Here is a 23,047-nt window from a genome sequence, read left to right as displayed (position 1 = left end):
TCAAAACCTTTTTTCACCCTTTTTTCTGGCGCCTACTCTTTCCACATTTTTCAACCCACTTCAACCATTCCACCGTCAAAACATTTCTCTTAATCAGGACAAAATTATTTTTATTTTTTTAACTGGAATAATTCCCGGTTTTCCCGAAATTCCAGGAATACCGTAATACCATTTCTCAATAAAAAAAATTTTACTACCGATTTAAAAAATTCCAACACCAACCATTTCTACTCATTCAGAACATTCACATTTTTTAATCATTTAAAAAAAAATTCCTGCTTTTCCCGAAATTTCCTTGAAATTCCCATTGAAAAGAATGAGAAATTTTTCAAAGTTCCACAACTCCCACATTTTTCATCCGATTAAAACCGTTCCAACTTCAACATATTCCGCCTGTTCAAGAATTGTGTGCTCTACTTCAACAATTATAAAAAAAATTTCCCGGATTTCCGAGAATTCCCAGTTTTTAGGGACATTTTCCCCATTCAAAATGAATGATCCATTTTTCCATCTTCCACATTTTTCAACTGATTCAAACCATTCCACCTTCAACATTTTCCAAGTTCCAAAAAATTCCAGGAATTCCCAGAATTCCATTTTTTTTCCAAAACCTTTTTTCACCCTTTTTTCTGGCGCCTACTTTTTCCACATTTTTCCACCCGCATCAACCGTTCCACCGTCAAAACATTCCTCTTGAACAGGACAAAAATGAAGTTATTTTTTAACTGGAATAATTCTCGGTTTTCCTGAAATTCCAGGAATTCTGTAATACCATTTCTCAATAAAGAATTTTTTTACTACCGATTTGAAAAATTCCAACACCAACCATTTCAACTCATTCAGAACATTCACATTTTTTAGCATTTTGAAAAAAATTCCCGCTTTTCCCGAAATTTCCTTGAAATTCCCATTGAAAAGAATGGGACATTTTTCAAAGTTCCACAACTCTCACATTTTTCATCCGATTAAAACCGTTCCAACTTCAACATATTCCGCCTGTTCATGAATTGTGTGCTCTACTTCAACAATTATAAAAAAAATTCCCGGATTTCCGAGAATTCCCAGTTTTTAGGGACATTTTCTCCATTCAAAATGAATGATCCATTTTTCCATCTTCCACATTTTTCAACCGATTCAAACCATTCCACTTTCAACATTTTCCAAGTTAAAAAAAAATTCCAGGAATTCCCAAAATTCCATTTTTTTCAAAAAAAAATTTCACCCTTTTTTCTGGCGCCTACTCTTTCCACATTTTTCCACCCACTTCACCCGTTTCACCGTCAAAACATTCCTCTTAAACAGGACAAAAATGAAGTTTTTTTTAACTGGGATAATTCCCGGTTTTCCCGAAATTCCAGGAATTCTGTAATACCATTTCTCAATAAAAAATGTTACTACCGATTTGAAAAATTCCAACACCAACCATTTCAATTTATACAGAACATTCCCTTTTTTTTTTAGCATTTTGAAAAAAATTACCGCTTTTCCCGAAATTTCCTTTAAATTCCCATTGAAAAGAATGGGACATTTTTCAAAGTTCCACAACCCCCACATTTTTCATCCGATTAAAACCATTCCAACTTCAACATATTCCGCCTGTTCATGAATTGTGTGCTCTACTTCAACAATTATAAAAAAAATTCCCGGATTTCAGAGAATTCCCAGTTTTTAGGGACATTTTCCCCATTCAAAATGAATGATCCATTTTTCCATCTTCCACATTTTTCAACAGATTCAAACCATTCCACCTTCAACATTTTCCAAGTTAAAAAAAAAATTCCAGGAATTCCCAGAATTCCATTTTTTTTCAAAACCTTTTTTCACTCTATTTTCTGGCGCCTACTCTTTCCACATTTTTCCACCCACTTCAACCGTTCCACCGTCAAAACATTTCTCTTAATCAGGACAAAATCATTTTTATTTTTTTAACTGGAATAATTCCCGGTTTTCCTGAAATTCCAGGAATTCTGTAATACCATTTCTCAATAAAAAAAATGTTACTACCGATTTGAAAAATTCCAACACCAACCATTTCAACTCCTTCAGAACATTCACATTTTTTAGCATTTTGAAAAAAATTCCTGCTTTTCCCGAAATTTCCTTTAAATTCCCATTGAAAAGAATGAGAAATTTTTCAAAGTTCCACAACTCCCACATTTTTCATCTGATTAAAACCGTTCCAACTTCAACATATTCCGCCTGTTCATGAATTGTGTGCTCTACTTCAACAATTATTAAAAAAATTCCCGGATTTCCGAGAAATTCCCAGTTTTTAGGGACATTTTCCCCATTCAAAATGAATGATCCATTTTTCCATCTTCCACATTTTTCAACCGATTCAAACCATTCCACCTTCAACATTTTCCAAGTTCAAAAAAAATTCCAGGAATTCCCAGAATTCCATTTTTTTTCAAAACCTTTTTTCACCCTTTTTTCTGGTGCCTACTCTTTCCACATTTTTCAACCCACTTCAACCATTCCACCGTCAAAACATTCCTCTTAAACAGGACAAAAATGAAGTTTTTTTTTAACCGGAATAATTCCCGGTTTTCCCGAAATTCCAGGAATTCTGTAATACCATTTCTCAATAAAAAAAATGTTGCTACCGATTCGAAAAATTCCAACACCAACCATTTTTTTTAGCATTTTGAAAAAAATTCCAGCTTTTCCCGAATTTCCTTGAAATTCCATCTTCCACATTTTTCAACTGATTCAAACCATTCCACCTTCAACATTTTCCAAGTTAAAAAAAAATTCCAGGAATTCCCAGAATTCCATTTTTTTCAAAACCTTTTTTCACCCTTTTTCTGGCGCCTACTCTTTCCACATTTTTCCACCCACTTCAACCGTTCCACCGTCAAAAAATTCCTCTTAATCAGGACAAAGTTTTTTTTTTAACTGTAACAATTCCCGGTTTTCCCGAAATTCCAGGAATTCTGTAATACCATTTCTCAATAAAAAAAATGTTGCTACCGATTCGAAAAATTCCAACACCAACCATTTTCCAATTAGCCTGTTCACCTGTGGGATGCTCCAAATAAGTGTTTTGACGAGCATTTCTCAACTTTCTCAGTCTTTTTTGCCACTTGTGCAAGCTTTTTTGAAACATGTTGCAGGCATGAGCTAATATTTGCAAAAAATAACAAAGTTTACCAGTTCCAACGTTAAATATCTTGTCTTTGGAGTCTATTCAATTGAATATAAGTTGAAAAGGATTCGCAAATCATTGTATTTTGTTTTTATTTACCATTTACACAACGTGACAACTTCCCAGGTTTTGGGTGTACAGGCCCACACGGTACTTACAGGGGACTTCTTGTCAATGGGCTTGATGATGAACTTCTTATCGTTGAAAGAAATGTTCCTGATTTCACTCCAGGGGAATCCGATCTTAGGGGTCATCCTGGAAAAAAATGAACAAGTCCCATGGATTGGTGCTCTAACCCAAACAAAGGTGAGAACGTTGCTTGTAGTCTAGTAGAACCAAATTCAAGAGTTCAACGGCCTCCCCTAACAAATGGCGGTCGGGAGCAAGTGGAGGTGAACGACCGAAAGGTGTGCCGCCGGGTCAACGCTCGCCAAACAAATGTTTAGTTCCCACCTGTCCTCCTTCTCGTAGATGTTGAGGCCCAGAGCGTCCACGCCCAACCACAGGTCGGTGTTCTTCTTGTTCTTGATCTCAAAGTAGTTGATGCCATACATCTCCAAGTCCTGGGCGATCTTCAGGTACTCGATCATGGCCTCCTCCCTGCGGGCGAGGGGCAAAGTCACGTTAGAATGTTTAAGGATGGACTTTTTGGGAGCGGTTCGGGTAAACCTGAGTGTTTTAACGGAACTAAGAGAGATTTGTTTTTAACACAGGTGTGGAGGAAACGTGCATACCATTTCCGACTGTCTGTGAGGCCCTGAATGTGTCCTGACGAAGGCAAAGAGTGGGCGAGCCGGTGTGTGTTTTTTTTTTCTTTCTACTTAGTGGGGTCCAGCTCAAATTTGGTTGTTACTGGTAAACCAGCTGTCAAGTTTACCGGCTGGTGAATTTAATTTAATTTAAATAAAATAGAATAAAATACAATGAATATATTAGTTTTAATTTAATAATAATAATAATATTAATAATAATAATAATAATAATAATAGATTTTATTTGTAAAAAGCACTTTACATTGAGTAAACAACCTCAAAATTTTTACAGTGTATTAAAAAATAAAAATAAAAAGATAATAAAAATAAATAAAAATAAAAACTACAACAGCCTAATAGTTAGAACTAGTATACATATATTTAAAAAAAGGTTTTTTTTTTTAAAAAGAAGGGTTTTTAAGCTTTTTTTAAAAGCATTTACAGTCTGTGGTGCCCTCAGGTGGTCAGGGAGAGCGTTCCACAGACTGTTTGTAGCTTTGTCCTCGGAGGTTGGAGGAGGTTAGCCAGTCCGGAGCGGAGTTGTGTCGTGTGGAGGATTTGGGGGTGAGTAGTTCTTTGAGGTAGGGGGAGGTGGGGGCATTACCATGGAGGCACTGGTGGGTTAGTAGGGAGACTTTGTATTCAATCCTGAGTGGGACAGGAAGCCAGTGAAGGGATTTGAGAATTGGTGTGATGTGGTCGTATTTCCGCACTCTCATCGGGATCCTAGCAGCACAATTTTTTTAATAATTTAAATAAAATATAGTAAAATACCATGAATACATTAATTTAATTTAAATAAAATATAATAAAATACAATGAATACATTCATTTAATTTAAATAAAATATAATAAAACACAATGAATACATTAATTTAATTTAAATAAAATATAACAAAATACAATGAATACATTAATTTAATTTAAATAAAATATAATAAAATACAATGAATTGATTAACGTGGACCCCGACTTAAACAAGTTGAAAAACGTATTCGGGTGTTACCATTTAGTGGTCAATTGTACGGAATGTACTGTACTGTGCAATCTACTAATAAAAGTTTCAATCAATCAATCAATCAATCAATCACACGGGTTTTGCTTTTGAAGTGACGTGTTTGTCAGAAAAATTGTATCTAAATTATCAAAAAACGTTCCGTTCTCTGGGTTCCCAGTGAACAGACGAAAGCTGTCTTTGTTGCACCAAGCCAAAGGCTTGGAAAATTCCGCTGTGTACGATGGGAAGAGACGGGAGGGGGTTATCTATTTTGATCCAAGACCTGCCCAAGCTCGATCCAGGACCAGTCCAAGCCCGAAGCGTCTTTTTCTTTTGTGTTAACGTGACCGAAAACAATGGCTGTTTACACCCCCCCCCCCCAGTCCTTTAGAAACAGCTGTTGTTATGTAAACAGGGAAAGTCCAAATAAAAAGAAGTGGCGTACAATCTTTGGCCAGAGCGTGCTGGAGACTGCACAAGAGTACAGCAGCAGACGTTTCTCCTCAAATTGAGCCGAATTGAATTCTGTCTCTGTTTAATTCCTTGCTTCTTGTCTCGTTTAATAGATGTCGTCAGTGTTTGAACCTGACAGTGTTCGTTTGTGGTTTGGCGACGCCTATTCATGGTAAGTTGAATGATGCGGACACGTTTGTTACTGGATACTCCCTGAGAGGCCCGTGTAAGTAATATGCGACTGTCATTACCCGATGCTTGCTTACGTTGACAAATGGCATTTTAGACTGTGATATTGTTCAATAAGGGACACTCATTACGTATGCCTAGCTTGTGTGCTCTTGTGCGCTTGGCTGTTGTGTAGCTGCTCGCTCCTCGCAGCCTACAGCCCACCTTTTGTAAATGCCTTCACTAAAATTCAGGAGAAGATCCAACATGTGCGCTTGTTGGCGGACATTTCCACGTTAACTGCTCGCATCGGAGCTCATGTTGGAGATTTTAGAGGCAAGCCGATATCTGCCGATATCAGACCGTTATCCATATCGGATCGGCCCACTCCTGGTAAAGGTTGACCAGACAAAGACTTACTTCAACATGCATCCGTGCTCCTCGTGCCAGACCTGGATCTTGTCCTCCCACTGCTCCTTGGACAGACTGTGTTGCTCCAGGACTCTGAGGAGACAGACGGGTTAGTGGTGTTGTGTGGTTTTCTACACAAAATTAATCTATTTATTGTGTGAATGCTCCAAAGTTTTCTACACAAAATTAATCTATTTATAGTGTTAATGCTCCAAAGTTTTCTACACAAAATTCATCTATTTATTGTGTGAATGCTCCAGAGTTTTCTACACAAAATTCATCTATTTATTGTGTGAATGCTCCAAAGTTTTCCACACAAAATTAATCTATTTATTGTGTTAATGCTCCAAAGTTTTCTACACAAAATTCATCTATTTATTGTGTGAACGCTTCAAAGTTTTCTACACTAAATTCATCTATTTATTGTGTGAACGCTCCAAAGTTTTCTACACAAAATTCATCTATTTATTGTGTTAATGCTCCAAAGTTTTCTGCACAAAATTCATCTATTTATTGTGTGAATGCTCCAAAGTTTTCTACACAAAATTCATCTATTTATTGTGTGAATGCTCCAAAGTTTTCTACACACAATTCATCTATTTATTGTGTGAATGCTCCAAAGTTTTCTACACAAAATTAATCTATTTATAGTGTTAATGCTCCAAAGTTTTCTACACAAAATTCATCTATTTATTGTGTGAATGCTCCAGAGTTTTCTACACAAAATTCATCTATTTATTGTGTGAATGCTCCAAAGTTTTCCACACAAAATTAATCTATTTATTGTGTTAATGCTCCAAAGTTTTCTACACAAAATTCATCTATTTATTGTGTGAACGCTTCAAAGTTTTCTACACTAAATTCATCTATTTATTGTGTGAACGCTCCAAAGTTTTCTACACAAAATTCATCTATTTATTGTGTTAATGCTCCAAAGTTTTCTGCACAAAATTCATCTATTTATTGTGTGAATGCTCCAAAGTTTTCTACACAAAATTCATCTATTTATTGTGTGAATGCTCCAAAGTTTTCTACACACAATTCATCTATTTATTGTGTGAATGCTCCAAAGTTTTCTACACAAAATTAATCTATTTATAGTGTTAATGCTCAAAAGTTTTCTACACAAAATTAATCTATTTATTGTGTTAATGCTCCAAAGTTTTCTACACAAAATTCATCTATTTATTGTGTGAATGCTCCAAAGTTTTCTACACAAAATTAATCTATTTATTGTGTTAATGCTCCAAAGTTTTCTACACAAAATTCATCTATTTATTGTGTGAACGCTTCAAAGTTTTCTACACTAAATTCATCTATTTATTGTGTGAACGCTCCAAAGTTTTCTACACAAAATTCATCTATTTATTGTGTTAATGCTCCAAAGTTTTCTGCACAAAATTCATCTATTTATTGTGTGAACGATCAAAGTTTTCTACACAAAATTCATCTGTTTATTGTGTGAATGCTCCAAAGTTTTCTACACAAAATTCATCTATTTATTGTGTGAATGCTCCAAAGTTTTCTACACAAAATTCATCTATTTATTGTGTGAACGCTCCAAAGTTTTCTACACAAAATTCATCTGTTTATTGTGTGAATGCTCCAAAGTTTTCTACACAAAATTCATCTATTTATTGTGTGAATGCTCCAAAGTTTTCTACACACAATTCATCTATTTATTGTGTGAATGCTCCAAAGTTTTCTACACAAAATGCATCTATTTATTGTGTGAATGCTCCAAAGTTTTCTACACACAATTCATCTATCTATTGTGTGAATGCTCCAAAGTTTTCTACACAAAATTAATCTATTTATAGTGTTAATGCTCCAAAGTTTTCTACACAAAATTCATCTATTTATTGTGTTAATGCTCCAACGTTTTCTACACAAAATTCATCTATTTATTGTGTGAATGCTCCAAAGTTTTCTACACAAAATTCATCTATTTATTGTGTGAACGCTCCAAAGTTTTCTACACAAAATTAATCTGTTTATTGTGTGAACGCTTCAAAGTTTTCTACACAAAATTCATCTATTTATTGTGTGAACGCTCCAAAGTTTTCTACACAAAATTCATCTATTTATTGTGTGAATGCTCCAAAGTTTTCTACACAAAATTAATCTATTTATTGTGTTAATGCTCCAAAGTTTTCTACACAAAATTCATCTATTTATTGTGTGAACGCTTCAAAGTTTTCTACACAAAATTCATCTGTTTATTGTGTGAATGCTCCAAAGTTTTCTACACAAAATTCATCTATTTATTGTGTGAACGCTCCAAAGTTTTCTACACAAAATTAATCTGTTTATTGTGTGAATGCTCCAATGTTTTCTACACACAATTCCTCTATTCATTGTGTGAATGCTCCAAAGTTTTCTACACAAAATGCATCTATTTATTGTGTGAATGCTCCAAAGTTTTCTGCACGAAATGCATCTATTTATTATTATTGTGTGAATGTTCCAAAACATTCACACAATAATGTTTTCTACACCAAAATTCATCTATTTATTCTTTCTTCTTCTCCATATTTTGCCGCGCTCTACCTCTACCTTCTGCTTTCCCTTGACAAATTCCAAAAATTCCCAGATTTCCCAGAATTCCAGGTTTTCCGGGACATTTTTCCCATTCAAAATGAATCGGCCATTTTTCAAACTTCCACCATTTCCACATTTTTCAACCAATTCAAACCATTCCACCTTCAACGCATTCCACTCATCCTGGACATTCAAACTATCATTTGTCCAAGTTACATTTTTTTTCGGGAATTTCCAGAATTGCCGTTTTTTTCCAAACCCTTTTTTTCACCCTTTTTTTGGCGACTACTCCTTCCACATTTTTCAACCCACTTCGACCGTTCCAGCATCAAAACATTCCTTTTAGTCAGGAAAAAAAACGAAGTTGTGTTTTGAACTGAAAAATTCCCGGTTTTCCCGAAATTCCAGGAATGCCTTAATACCATTTCTCAATTCAAAATGTCAACATTTCTCAACCGATTTGAAAAATTCCAACACCAACCATTTCAACTCATTTAGAACATTATTTTTTTTTAGCATTTTCCAAAAAATTCCTGCTTTTCCCGAAATTCCCAAATTTCCATTAAATTCCCATTGAAATCAATGAAACATTTTTAAAAGTTCCACAACTCCCACATTTGTTATCCAATTCAAACCGTTCCAACTTCAAACTGTTCAGCCTATTGGGGAATTGCGGGCTTTCCATTGAAAAATCCCCAAAATTCCCAGATTTACCAGAATTTCAGGTTTTCCGGAACATTTTTTCCATTAAAAATGAATCGGCCATTTTTTCAAACTTCCACCATTTCCACATTTTTCAACCGATTCAAACCATTCCACCTTCAACCGATTCAAACCATTCCCCCTTCAACATTTTCCAAGTTAAAAAAAAATTCCAGGAATTCCCAGAATTCCATTTTTTTTCAAAACCTTTTTTCACCCTTTTGTCTGGCGCCTACTCTTTCCACATTTTTCAACCCACTTCAACCGTTCCACCGTAAAAACATTCCTCTTAAACAGGACAAAATGAATTTTTTTAAAAACTGGAATAATTCCCGGTTTTCCCAAAATTCCAGGAATTCTGTAATACCATTTCTCAATAAAAAAAATGTTGCTACCGATTTAAAAAATTCCTACACCAACCATTTCAACTCATTCAGAACATTCACATTTTTTTTTAGCATTTTGAAAAAAATTCCCGCTTTTCCCAAAATTTCCTTGAAATTCCCATTGAAAAGAATGGGACATTTTTCAAAGTTTCACAACTCCCACATTTGTCATCCGATTCGAACCATTCCAACTTCAAAATATTCCACCTGTTCATGAATTGTGTGCTGTACTTCAACAATTATAAAAAATTCCCGGATTTCCCAGAATTCCCAGTTTTTAGGACAATTTTCCCCATTTAAAGTGAATGATCCATTTTTCCATCTTCCACAATTCCCACATTTTTCAACCGATTCAAACCATTCCACCTCCAACACATTCAACTCATCCTGGAAATTCAAACCATGTTTCCACGTTCTACAAATTTCCAGGAATTCTTGTTTTTTTTCTAACCTTATTTCCAACCTTTTTTAGCGCGATGACTCCTTTCACATTTGTCAACCCATCTCAACCGTTCCACCGTCAAAACATTCCTCTTAGTCAGGACAAAAAACCAAGTTGGTTTAAAAACTTAATTCCCGGAATACCATTTCTCAATAAAAATGTAACGACTTCAACATTTCTCGACCGATTAGAAAAATTCCAACACCAAACGTTAATCAGGACAAAAATGAAGTTGTTTTTGACCTGGAATAATTCCCGGTTTTCCCGAAATTCAAAACATCCACATGTTTTAGCATTTTCCCAAAAATTCCCTCTTTTCCCAAAATCCCCAAATTCCCAGAAAATTCCCATTGAAATGAATTGGACATTTTTCAAAGTTCCACAACTCCCACATTTGTTATCCGATTCAAACCGTTCCAACTTCAAAATATTCAGCCTGTTCAGGAATTGTGAGCTCCCTATCAACAAATATAAAAAAAATTCCCGGATTTCCTACATTCCCAGTATTTAGGGACATGTTCCCCATTGAAAATGAATGATCCATTTTTCAAACTTCCACAATTCCCACATTTTTCAACCGATTCAAACCATTCCACCTTCAACACATTCAATTCATCCTGGAAATTTAAACAACCATTTTTCCATGTTCAAGAAATTTCCAGGAATTCCTGTTTTTTTCCAACCTTATTTCCAACCTTTTTTAGTGTGATGACTCCTTTCACATTTTTCAACCCATTTCAACCGTTCCCCCGTCAAAACATTCCTCTTAGTCAGGACACAAAACAAAGTTGTTTTTTGAACTGGAAAAATTCCCGGTTTTCCCAAAATTCCAAGAATTCCGTAATACTATTTCTCAATTAAAATGTTACTACTTTAACATTTCTCGACCGATTTGAAAAATTCCAACACCAACCATTTCAACTCATTAAAAACATTCAAATATTCCCGCTTTTCCTAAAATTCACAAATTTCCATGAAATTCCCATTGAAAAGAATTTGACATTTTTCAAAGTTCCACAACCCCGACATTTTTTATCCGATTCAAACCGTTCCAACTTCAAAATATTCAGTCTGTTCAGGAATTGAGTGCTCTCTTTCCACAAATAGAAAAAAATTCCCGGATTTCCTAGAATTCACAGTTTTTAGGGACATGTTCCCTTCCCCCTCTGGGATTATTGAAATATTTCTGATTCTGATTCAAAATTAATTATCCATTTTTCAAACTTCCACAATTCCCACACTTTTCAACCAATTCAAACCATTCCACCTTCAACACATTCAATTCATCCTGGAAATTTTCCACATTTCAGAAATTTCCAAGAATTCCTGTTTTTTTCTAACCTTATTTCCAACCTTTTTTAGTGCGATGACTCCTTTCACATTCCTCTTAGTCAGGACAAAAAAACAAGTTGGTTTAAGGACTTGAAAAATTCCCGGTTTTCCCAAAATTCCTTAATACCATTTTTCAATTAAAAAACTGTGACTACTTCAACATTTATTGACCGATTTAAACAATTCCAACACCAACCAATTCAGCTCATTCAGGACATTCATGCTCCTAATCATTTTTTTAAAAATCCCGCTTTTCCCCATATTCCCAAATTTCCAGGAAGCTCCCATTGATTTTTCAAACTTCCACTATTCCCACATTTTTCAAACCGTTCCACCTTTAACGTATTCCACTCATCCTGCACATTCAAACTATTCTTTTTTCAAGTTCAAAACAATTCCAGGAATTGCTAGAATTCCCGGTTTTCCAAATGCTATTTTCACCCTTTTTTCTGGCGACTACTCCTTCCACATTTTTCAACCCACTTCAACTGTTCCAGCATCAAAACATTCCTCTTAGTCAGGACAAAAAAAACAAAGTTGTTTTTATGTACTGGAAAATTCCCGGTATTCCCAAAATTCCAAGAATTCCGTAATACTATTTCTCCATTAAAATGTTACTACTTCAACATTTCTCGACCGATTTGAAAAATTCCAACACCAACCATTTCAACTCATTAAAAAAATTCAAATATTCTTGCTTTTCCTAAAATTCCCAAATTTCCATGAAATTCCCATTGAAAAGAATTTGACATTTTTCAAAGTTCCACAACCCCCACATTTTTTATCCGATTCAAACCGTTCCAACTTCAAAATATTCAGTCTGTTCAGGAATTGAGTGCTCTCTTTCCACAAATAGAAAAAAATTCCCGGATTTCCTAGAATTCACAGTTTTTAGGGACATGTTCCCTTCCCCCTCTGGGATTATTGAAATATTTCTGATTCTGATTCAAAATTAATTATCCATTTTTCAAACTTCCACAATTCCCACATTTTTCAACCATTCTACCTTGAACACATTCAAGTCATCCTGGAAATTTTCCACATTCCAGAAATGTCCAAGAATTCCTGTTTTTTTCTAACCTTATTTCCAACCTTTTTTAGTGCGATGACTCCGTTCACATTCCTCTTAGTCAGGACAAAAAAAAACAAGTTGGTTTAAGGACTTGAAAAATTCCCGGTTTTCCCAAAATTCCCTAATACCATTTCTCAATTAAAACACTGTGACTACTTCAACATTTCTTGACCGATTTAAACAATTCCAACACCAACCAATTCAGCTCGTTCAGGACATTCATGCTCCTAATCATTTTTTTTTAAATCCCGCTTTTCCCCAAATTCCCAAATTTCCAGGAAGTTCCCATTGAAATGAATGGGACATTTTTCAAACTTCCACTATTCCCACATTTTTCAACCGATTCAAACCATTCCACCTTCAACATATTCCACTCATCCTGCACATTCAAACTATTTTTTTTCAAGTTAAAAAAAATTCCAGGAATTGCTAGAATTCCCGGTTTTCCAAATGCTATTTTCACCCTTTTTTCTGGCGACTACTCCTTCCACATTTTTCAACCCACTTCAACTGTTCCAGCATCAAAACATTCCTCTTAGTCAGAACAAAAAAAAAATTGTTTTTATGACCTGGAAAATTCCCCAAATTCCAAAAATTCCTGTTTTTTTCCCAACTTTATTTCCAACCTTTTTTAGTGCGATGACTCCTTTCACATTTTTCAACGCATTTCAAGCGTTCCACCGTCAAAACATTCCTCTTAGTCAGGACAAAAAACAAAGTTGGTTTAAGAACTTGAAAAATTCCCGGTTGTCCTGAAATTCCCTAATACCATTTTTCAATTAAAAAAACTGACTACTTCAACATTTCTCGACCGATTTGAAAAATTCCAACACCAAGCGTTCCACCGTCAAAACATTCCTCTTAGTCAGGACAAAAAACAAAGTTGGTTTAAGAACTTGAAAAATTCCCGGTTGTCCTGAAATTCCCTAATACCATTTTTCAATTAAAAAAACTGACTACTTCAACATTTCTCGACCGATTTGAAAAATTCCAACACCAACAATTAATCAGGACAAAATGAAGTTGTTTTTGACCTGGAATAATTCCCAGTTTTCCCGAAATTCAAAACATCCACGTTTTAGCATTTTCCCAAAAATTCCCTCTTTTCCCCAAATCCCGAAATTTCTGTAAAATTCCCATTGAAATTAATTGGACATTTTTCAAAGTTCCACAACTCCCACATTTTTTATCCGATTTAAACCATTCCAACTTCAAAATATTCCGCCTTTTCAGAAATCGTGTGTTGCCTTTCAACAAATATAAAAAATTCCCGGATTTCCTACAATTCCCAGTTTTTAGAGACATGTTCCCCATTCAAAATGAATGATCCATTTTTCAAACTTCCACAATTCCCACATTTTTCAACCAATTCAAACCATTCCACCTTCAACACATTCAATTCATCCTGGAAATTTAAACAACCATTTTTCCACATTCAAGAAATTTCCAGAAATTCCTGTTTTTTTCTAACCTTATTTCCAACCTTTTTTAGTGCGATGACTCCTTTCACATTCCTCTTAGTCAGGACAAAAAAACAAGTTGGTTTAAGGACTTGAAAAATTCCCGGTTTTCCCGAAATTCCCTAATACCATTTCTCAATTAAAAAACTGACTACTTCAACATTTCTTGACCGATTTAAACAATTCCAACACCAACCAATTCAGCTCATTCATGCTCCTAATCATTTTCTAAAAAATCCCGCTTTTCCCAAAATTTCCAGGAAGTTCCCATTGAAATGAATGGGACATTTTTCCAAGTTGCACAACTCCCACATTTGTTATCCGATTCAAACCGTTCCAACTTCAAAATATTCAGCCTGTTCAGGAATTGTGAGCTCCCTATCAACAAATATAAAAAAAATTCCCGGATTTCCTACAATTCCCAGTTTTTAGAGACATGTTCCCCATTCAAAATGAATGATCCATTTTTCAAACTTCCACAATTCCCACATTTTTCAACCGATTCAAACCATTCCACCTTCAACACATTCAATTCATCCTGGAAATTTAAACAACCATTTTTCCATGTTCAAGAAATTTCCAGGAATTCCTGTTTTTTTCTAACTTTATTTCCAACCTTTTTTAGTGCGATGACTCCATTCACATTTTTCAACCCATTTCAACCGTTCCACCGTCGAAACATTCCTCTTAGTCAGGACACAAAACAAAGTTGTTTTTTGAACTGGAAAAATTCCCGCTTTTCCCAAAATTCCGTAACACCATTTCTCAATTAAAATGTTCCTACTTCAACCTTTCTTGACCGATTTAAACAATTCCAACAACAACCGATTCAGCTCATTCAGGACATTCATGCTCCTAATCATTTTCCAAAAAATCCAGCTTTTCCCAAAATTTCCAGGAAGTTCCCATTGAAATGAATGGGACATTTTTCAAACTTCCACTATTCCCACATTTTTCAACCGATTCAAACCATTCCACCTTCAACGTATTCCACTCATCCTGCACATTCAAGCTATTATTTTTTCGAGTTCAAAACAATTCCAGGAATTGCTAGAATTCCCGGTTTTCCAAACGCTAATTTTACCCTTTTTTCTGGCGACTACTCCTTCCACATTTTTCAACCCACTTCAACTGTTCCAGCATCAAAACATTCCTCTTAGTCAGGACAAAAAACAAATGTGTTTTTATGAACTGGAAAATTCCCGAAATTCCAAAAATTCCTGTTTTTTTCCAACTTTATTTCCAACCTTTTTTAGTGCGATGACTCCTTTCACATTTTTCAACCCATTTCAACCGTTCCACCGTCAAAACATTCCTCTTAGTCAGGACAAAAAAAACAAGTTGGTTTAAGGACTTGAAAAATTCCTGGTTTTCCCGAAATTCCCTAATACCATTTCTCAATTAAAAAACTGTGACTACTTCAACATTTCTTGACCGATTTAAACAATTCCAACACCAACCAATTCAGCTCGTTCAGGACATTCATGCTCCTAATCTTTTTTTAAAAAATCCCGCTTTTCCCCAAATTCCAAAATTTCCAGGAAGTTCCCATTTATTTTTCAAACTTCCACTATTCCCACATTTTTCAAACCATTCCACCTTCAACGTATTCCACTCATCCTGGACATTCAAGCTATTATTTTTTCAAGTTCAAAACAATTCCAGGAATTGCTAGAATTCCCGGTTTTCCAAACGCTATTTTCACCCTTTTTTCTGGAGACTACTCCTTCCACATTTTTCAACCCACTTCAACTGTTCCAGCATCAAAACATTCCTCTTAGTCAGGACAAAAAACAGATTTGTTTTTATGAACTGGAAAATTCCCGAAATTCCAAAAAATTCCTGTTTTTTTCTAACCTTATTTCCAACCTTTTTTAGTGCGATGACTCTTTTCACATTTTTCAACCCATTTCAACCGTTCCAGCATCAAAACATTCCTCTTAGTCAGGAAAAAAAAAAAAAGTTGGTTTAAGGACTTGAAAAATTCCCGGTTTTCCCGAAATTCCCTAACACCATTTCTCAATTAAAATGTTCCTACTTCAACATTTCTTGACCGATTTAAACAATTCCAACACCAACCAATTCAGCTCATTCAGGACATTCATGCTCCTAATCATTTTCTAAAAAATCCCGCTTTTCCCAAAATTTCCAGGAAGTTCCCATTGAAATGAATGGGACATTTTTCCAAGTTGCAGAACTCCCACATTTGTTATCCGATTCAAACCGTTCCAACTTCAAAATATTCAGCCTGTTCAGGAATTGTGAGCTCCCTATCAACAAATATAAAAAAATTTCCCGGATTTCCTACATTCCCAGTATTTAGGGACATGTTCCCCATTCAAAATGAATTATCCATTTTTCAAACTTCCACAATTCCCACATTTTTCAACTGATTCAAACCATTCCACCTTCAACACATTCAATTCATCCTGGAAATTTAAACAACCATTTTTCCATGTTCAAGAAATTTCCAGGAATTCCTGTTTTTTTCCAACCTTATTTCCAACCTTTTTTAGTGCGATGACTCCTTTCACATTTTTCAACCCATTTCAACCGTTCCCCCGTCTAAACATTCCTCTTAGTCAGGACACAAAACAAAGTTGTTTTTTGAACTGGAAAATTCCCGGTTTTCCCAAAATTCCAAGAATTCCGTAATACTATTTCTCAATTAAAATGTTACTACTTCAACATTTCTCGACCGATTTGAAAAATTCCAACACCAACCATTTCAACTCATTAAAAACATTCAAATATTCACGCTTTTCCTAAAATTCCCAAATTTCCATGAAATTCCCATTGAAAAGAATTTGACATTTTTCAAAGTTCCACAACCCCCACATTTGTTATCCGATTCAAACCGTTCCAACTTCAAAATATTCAGTCTGTTCAGGAATTGAGTGCTCTCTTTCCACAAATAGAAAAAAATTCCCGGATTTCCTAGAATTCACAGTTTTTAGGGACATGTTCCCTTCCCCCTCTGGGATTATTGAAATATTTCTGATTCTGATTCAAAATTAATCATCCATTTTTCAAACTTCCACAATTCCCACACTTTTCAACCAATTCAAACCATTCCACCTTCAACACATTCAATTCATCCTGGAAATTTTCCACATTTCAGAAATTTCCAAGAATTCCTGTTTTTTCCTAACCTTATTTCCAACCTTTTTTAGTGCGATGACTCCTTTCACATTCCTCTTAGTCAGGACAAAAAAACAAGTTGGTTTAAGGACTTGAAAAATTCCCGGTTTTCCCAAAATTCCACCTTACCATTTGTCAATTAAAAAACTGTGACTACTTCAACATTTCTTGACCGATTTAAACAATTCCAACACCAACCAATTCAGCTCATTCAGGACATTCATGCTCCTAATCATTTTTTTAAAATCCCGCTTTTCCCCAAATTTCCAGGAAGTTCCCATTAAAATGAATGGGACATTTTTCCAAGTTGCACAATTCCCACATTTTTCAACCGATTCAAACCATTCCAACATCAACACATTCCACTCATCCTGGGAATTCAAACAACCATTTTCCCACGTTCAACAAATTTCCAGGAATTCCTGGTTTTTTTCCTAACCTTATTTCTAACATTTTTTAGTGCGATGACTCCTTTCACATTTTTCAACCCATTTCAACCGTTCAAAACATTCCTCTTAGTCAGGACAAAAACAAGTTGGTTTAAGAACTTAAAAAATTTCCAATTTCCCCCAAATTCTGTCATACCATTTTTCAATTAAAAAACTGTTACTACTTCAACATTTCCTGACAAATTTAAACAATTCCAACACCAACCAATTCAGCTCATTCAGGACATTCATGCTCCTAATCATTTTCCAAAAAATCCCGCTTTTCCCAAAATTTCCAGGAAGTTCCCATTGAAATGAATGGGACATTTTTCCAAGTTGCACAATTCCCACATTTTTCAACCGATTCAAACCATTCCAACATCAACACATTCCACTCATCGTGGGAATTCAAACAACCATTTTCCCACGTTCAACAAATTTCCAGGAATTCCTGTTTTTTTTCCTAACCTTATTTCTAACATTTTTTAGTGCGATGACTCCTTTCACATTTTTCAACCCATTTCAACCGTTCAAAACATTCCTCTTAGTCAGGACAAAAACAAGTTGGTTTAAGATCTTAAAAAATTTCCAATTTCCCCCAAATTCTGTCATACCATTTTCCAATTAAAAAACTGTTACTACTTCAACATTTCCTGACAAATTTAAACAATTCCAACACCAACCAATTCAGCTCATTCAGGACATTCATGCTCCTAATCATTTTCCAAAAAATCCCGCTTTTCCCAAAATTTCCAGGAAGTTCCCATTGAAATGAATGGGACATTTTTCCAAGTTGCACAATTCCCACATTTTTCAACCGATTCAAACCATTCCAACATCAACACATTCCACTCATCCTGGACATTCAAACTAACACTTCCCCAAGTTCCAAACCAAATTCCGGTTTTCCTGGAAATTCAAACCATTCCAACATTCAAACTATTCTTACATTCATACTACATTCTGTCAGCATTTCACTTCAACTTCAGCATTGGAGCATTCACACACAATTCTTTCAGGAATTGTGTTGTTGTTGTTGTTGTTGTTGTTGTTGTTGTTGTCTCACCTGCGGGACAGCAGGCGCTCCGAGGACATGTAACCGTTGTGGTGCACCGACTTCTTGTATTCGCCGTATTTGGCCTGGATGGCGTAGGACGCCAGCAGGACGGCGGACTCGGGCGGGCAGTAGACCTCCTCCCCCAGGACGTCCTCCTTCACCTGCAGGTAGAAGAGCCTCCGGGTCACGTCCTGGATCAGCTCCTCGGACACGTCCTCCGGGTAGTACTTGGCCCTCAGCTTGAACTGCAGGGGGGTCTCCTTCTTCACGTCTTGGGACATGACCTGGGGCCGAGAGGAGACTTATTATGGGATGCAGGCTTGGGGTTGGATGTTATAAAAAGTCGTAAAAAAAAAGCGACCTTCTTATCAGAGTTGAGCCACATGAGGAAACCTTTGCCGTCCACAAACTGGAGCCCAAAGTACCAAGTCTCGCGCAGGCCGATGGTCCTGGCCACCTGAGATAAAAACAGTCATACTTAAATCCCTTATCATGAATTTTGGACTCTTAAGCCCCGCCCTCTTACATACTCTCCATCTCCCCCTTGGATTCCAACCAATCAGCTTTTAGTCTTGTTGCTTTGTCAGAGGCTTTAGTTCCTCTAGTTCAGGGGTCACCAACACGGTGCCCGCGGGCACCAGGTAGCCCGTAAGGACCAGATGAGTAGCCCGCTGGCCTGTTCTAAAAATAGCTCAAATAGCAGCACTTACCTGTGAGCTGCCTCTATTTTTTAAATTGTATTTATTTACTAGCAAGCTGGTCTCGCTTTGCCCGACATTTTTAATTCTAAGAGAGACAAAACTCAAATAGAATTTGAAAATCCAAGAAAATATTTTAAAGACTTGGTCTTCACTTGTTTAAATAAATTCATTCATTTTTTTACTTTGCTTCTTGTAACTTTCAGAAAGACAATTTTAGAGAAAAAATACAACCTTAAAAATGATTTTAGGATTTTTAAACACATATACCTTTTTACCTTTTGAATTCCTTCCTCTTCTTTCCTGACAATTTAAATCAATGTTCAAGTAAAAAAAATTTTTTTATTGTAAAGAATAATAAATTGATTTAAATTTAATTCTTCATTTTAGCTTCTGTTTTTTCGACGAAGAATATTTGTGAAATATGTCTTCAAACTTATGATTAAAATTAAAAAAAATTATTCTGGCAAATCTAGAAAATCTGTAGAATCAAATTTAAATCTTATTTCAAAGTCTTTTGTATTTCTTTTAAAATTTTTGTTCTGGAAAATCTAGAAGAAATAATGATTTGTCTTTGTTAGAAATATAGCTTGGTCCAATTTGTTATATATTCTAGCAAAGTGTAGATTGGATTTCAACGTATTTAAAACATGTCATCAAAATTCTAAAAATTAATCTTAGTCAGGAAAAATTACTTATGATGTTCCATAAATTCTTTTAAGTATTTCTCTTCTTTTTTTCGGTTGAATTTTGAATTTTAAAGAGTCGAAATTGAAGATAAACTATGTTTCAAAATGTAATTGTCATTTTTTTTCGTGTTTTCTCCTCTTTTAAACCGTTCAATTAAGCGTAAATATAATTAATATTAATAATAACATGGAGTTAAAGGTAAATTGAGCAAATTGGCTATTTCTGGCAATTTATTTAAGTGTGTATCAAACTGGTAGCCCTTCGCATTAATCACTACCCAAGAAGTAGCTCTTGGTTCCAAAAAGGTTGGTGACCCCTGTGCTAGTTCAATTCTCTCTCAGCTTTATGTTCTACTTCCAAAGATATGGTGTTTCTCAGTTGCAATACACCTTTACACCACTTGTGGCAGTAATGACAATATCAAACAAACAGAAGAAGTCTGGAGCTAAAGTCATAGAAACGTTTCTCAAGTGAAAAAATGATGACTAAAGTGGTGAAGCTGTATTTTCATTTGCACTTTAATTGTATTCACAGTTCAACCAACAAAACATATTACATTTAGTTAAACTGTTTTGTTTTTATTTTACAAATTTTTTTATTTTTTTATTTTAGCACTGTAATTTTTTGAATAAGATCAAAAATCCAGAGTAAGATGACTGGTGCTATGTTTTGGACGAGTTGGCTCACTGCGGGTGCTGCAGTGTCCTTCCGTTTAGTGCTTTCAACCGGAAGTACGGTGCCGTTCAGTCTTCTAGCCGTCCATAGCGTTTCTACTCGTACGGAGTCTTCATTCATCACTCCCAGCAACGTTTTGTAAGTTTTACAATATAACTAAAACTGCTTATACTCACTAAACCGTCCCATGTCTATGTATTTGTACGTGGTATCGTGATCTAATGAAGCTAGCGTCATCGCATTAGCTAATATGCTAACACGTTTACAAGTGTCCCGTGTTAGTGTTATTAACTTACAATGACATTATTTTTGTATTGTTTCAGTTTCACAGATTCCTCAGTAAATTCACCAAAACGTCACCGCGGAGTTATTGAGTCTGTTTAGCTGATTGAAGAGCTAGCTTTTGTTTTGTTTGATCAGCCATTTTACCGCCGTGTTACAAGGACCGTTTGGAAACACTTAAGGTATGTAAATAAACATTTACAGAATATTTCTGCGTAAAGAACTCATTTCACAACGTATTATATCTGCGGCTTATAGTCCGGTGAGGCTAATGTACGAGAGCTAGCTTTTGTTTTGTTTGATCAGCCGTTTTACTGCCGTGTTACAAGGACCGTTCGGAAACAATTACGGTATGTAAATAAACATTTACAGAATATTTCTGCGTAAAGAACTCATTTCACAACGTATTATATCTGCGGCTTATAGTCCGGTGCGGCTAATGTACAAGAGCTAGCTTTTGTTTTGTTTGATCAGCCGTTTTACCGCCGTGTTACAAGGACCGTTTGGAAACACTTAAGGTATGTAAATAAACATTTACAGAATATTTCTACGTAAAGAACTAATTTCACAACGTATTATATCTGCGGCTTATAGTCCGGTGCGGCTAATGTACGAGAGCTAGCTTTTGTTTTGTTTGATCAGCCGTTTTACTGCCGTGTTACAAGGACCGTTCGGAAACAATTACGGTATGTAAATAAACATTTACAGAATATTTCTGCGTAAATAACTAATTTCACAACGTATCATATCTGCAGCTTATAGTCCGGTGCGGCTAATATGCGAGAGCTAGCTTTTGTTTTGTTTGATCGGCCGTTTTACTGCCGTGTTACAAGGACCGTTTGGAAACACTTAAGGTATGTAAATAAACATTTACAGAATATTTCTACGTAAAGAACTCATTTCACAACGTATTATATCTGCGGCTTATAGTCCGGTGCGGCTAATATACGGGGGGGAACTTTTTTTTTAAAATGTTGTGGGTGCACCTTATATCCCGGTGCGCTCTATACTCTGGAAAACATGGTAGTTTGTAGGAAAATCATTCTTTATTTTGCCGCAGGACGGTGCGCTGTTGTCTTGCATTGGAAGGCTAAGGTAGCTACACAACAAATCGAGCTAACGTTGCTATTCATTTTACAATGTATAAAATATATAATAAAAAAAATGTTTCCTTAAAATTCAGTGGGTGCGCTCTATAGTCCGGAAAATACGGGTACAATTTTTAAATGCGAAACTGTTATTGTTGAGTGCTGGTTGGATACAACTTGGGCAGTTTCCTTAAATACGTCTTGTATGACAGGCTCCAAGAGGGACAAGCAGTAGCAAATGGATGGATGGGGTGGTTATTGCAGACCTGGTCATAGAGCTGCTTCCCCGTGGTGTTGGGATGGAAGGAAAACTCCAGCTCGGCGTCCATGGTGGTGATGCGGACATTAACCTGCGGAGAAAGGTCATGTGACCGTTCAGCTCTTATAACAATGATAGTAGATTTTATTTGCAAAAAGCACTTTACATTGAGTAAACAACCTCAAAGTGCTACAGTGTATTAAAAAAAATAAAAATAAAAAGATAATGAATAAAATAAATAAAATAAAAACTAGAACAGCCAAATAGCTAAAACTAGTATGCATATATCTAAAAAAAAAAAGGGCTTTTTTAAAAAGAAGGGTTTTTAAGCCTTTTGTAAAAGCATCCACAGTCTGTGGTGTCCTCAGGTGGTCAGGGAGAGAGTTCGACAGACTGGGAGCGGCGGAGCAGAAAGCCCGGTCTCCCATTGTTCGTAGCTTTGTCCTCGGAGGTTGGAGGAGGTTAGCTTTTCTCCTGTTAGCAACAATGCTCTTCCGACTCCGACACATTTCTTGTATTGATCCGTCACGTCCTGACTGTGTCAATAATTGCCTTTTAATGTGGCAGCGGTTTGTTCATAAACTATAATTGCTCACTATCTCCCTAAAAGTAAAAACTAGAACAGCCAAATAGCTCAAACTAGTATGCCTATATAAAAAAAAAAAAGGCTTTTTTTTTTTTTAAAAAGAAGGGTTTTTAAGCCTTTTGTAAAAGCATCCACAGTCTGTGGTGCCCTCAGGTGGTCAGGGAGAGAGTTCGACAGACTGGGAGCGGCGGAGCGGAAAGCCCGGTCTCCCATTGTCCGTAGCTTTGTCCTCTGAGGTTAGCTCTTCTCCTGTTAGCAACAATGCTCTTCCGACTCCGA

The 23,047-nt window shown here is 35.7% G+C and overlaps 1 protein-coding gene across 4 annotated transcripts in view; it reads right to left on the bottom strand.

Moving 5' to 3' along the window:
- LOC133641010 (ezrin-like) overlaps nucleotides 1–23,047 on the bottom strand; it is a 46,319-nt gene that overhangs the window by 10,023 nt on the left and 13,249 nt on the right. For all 4 annotated transcript variants that reach the window (XM_062034790.1, XM_062034791.1, XM_062034793.1 and 1 more), the window contains 6 exons: nucleotides 22,190–22,273; nucleotides 18,852–18,947; nucleotides 18,500–18,774; nucleotides 5,939–6,022; nucleotides 3,602–3,748; nucleotides 3,307–3,403 (listed from right to left, as the gene is read on the bottom strand). In XM_062034790.1, coding sequence (XP_061890774.1) covers nucleotides 3,307–3,403; nucleotides 3,602–3,748; nucleotides 5,939–6,022; nucleotides 18,500–18,774; nucleotides 18,852–18,947; nucleotides 22,190–22,273 — 783 coding nt within the window. The remainder of the gene's footprint in view (nucleotides 1–3,306; nucleotides 3,404–3,601; nucleotides 3,749–5,938; nucleotides 6,023–18,499; nucleotides 18,775–18,851; nucleotides 18,948–22,189; nucleotides 22,274–23,047) is intronic.

This window comes from Entelurus aequoreus, linkage group LG23 (assembly GCF_033978785.1).
Source record: "Entelurus aequoreus isolate RoL-2023_Sb linkage group LG23, RoL_Eaeq_v1.1, whole genome shotgun sequence".
Taxonomy (NCBI): Eukaryota; Metazoa; Chordata; class Actinopteri; order Syngnathiformes; family Syngnathidae; genus Entelurus; species Entelurus aequoreus.
This window is presented reverse-complemented; position numbering and strand designations above follow the sequence as displayed.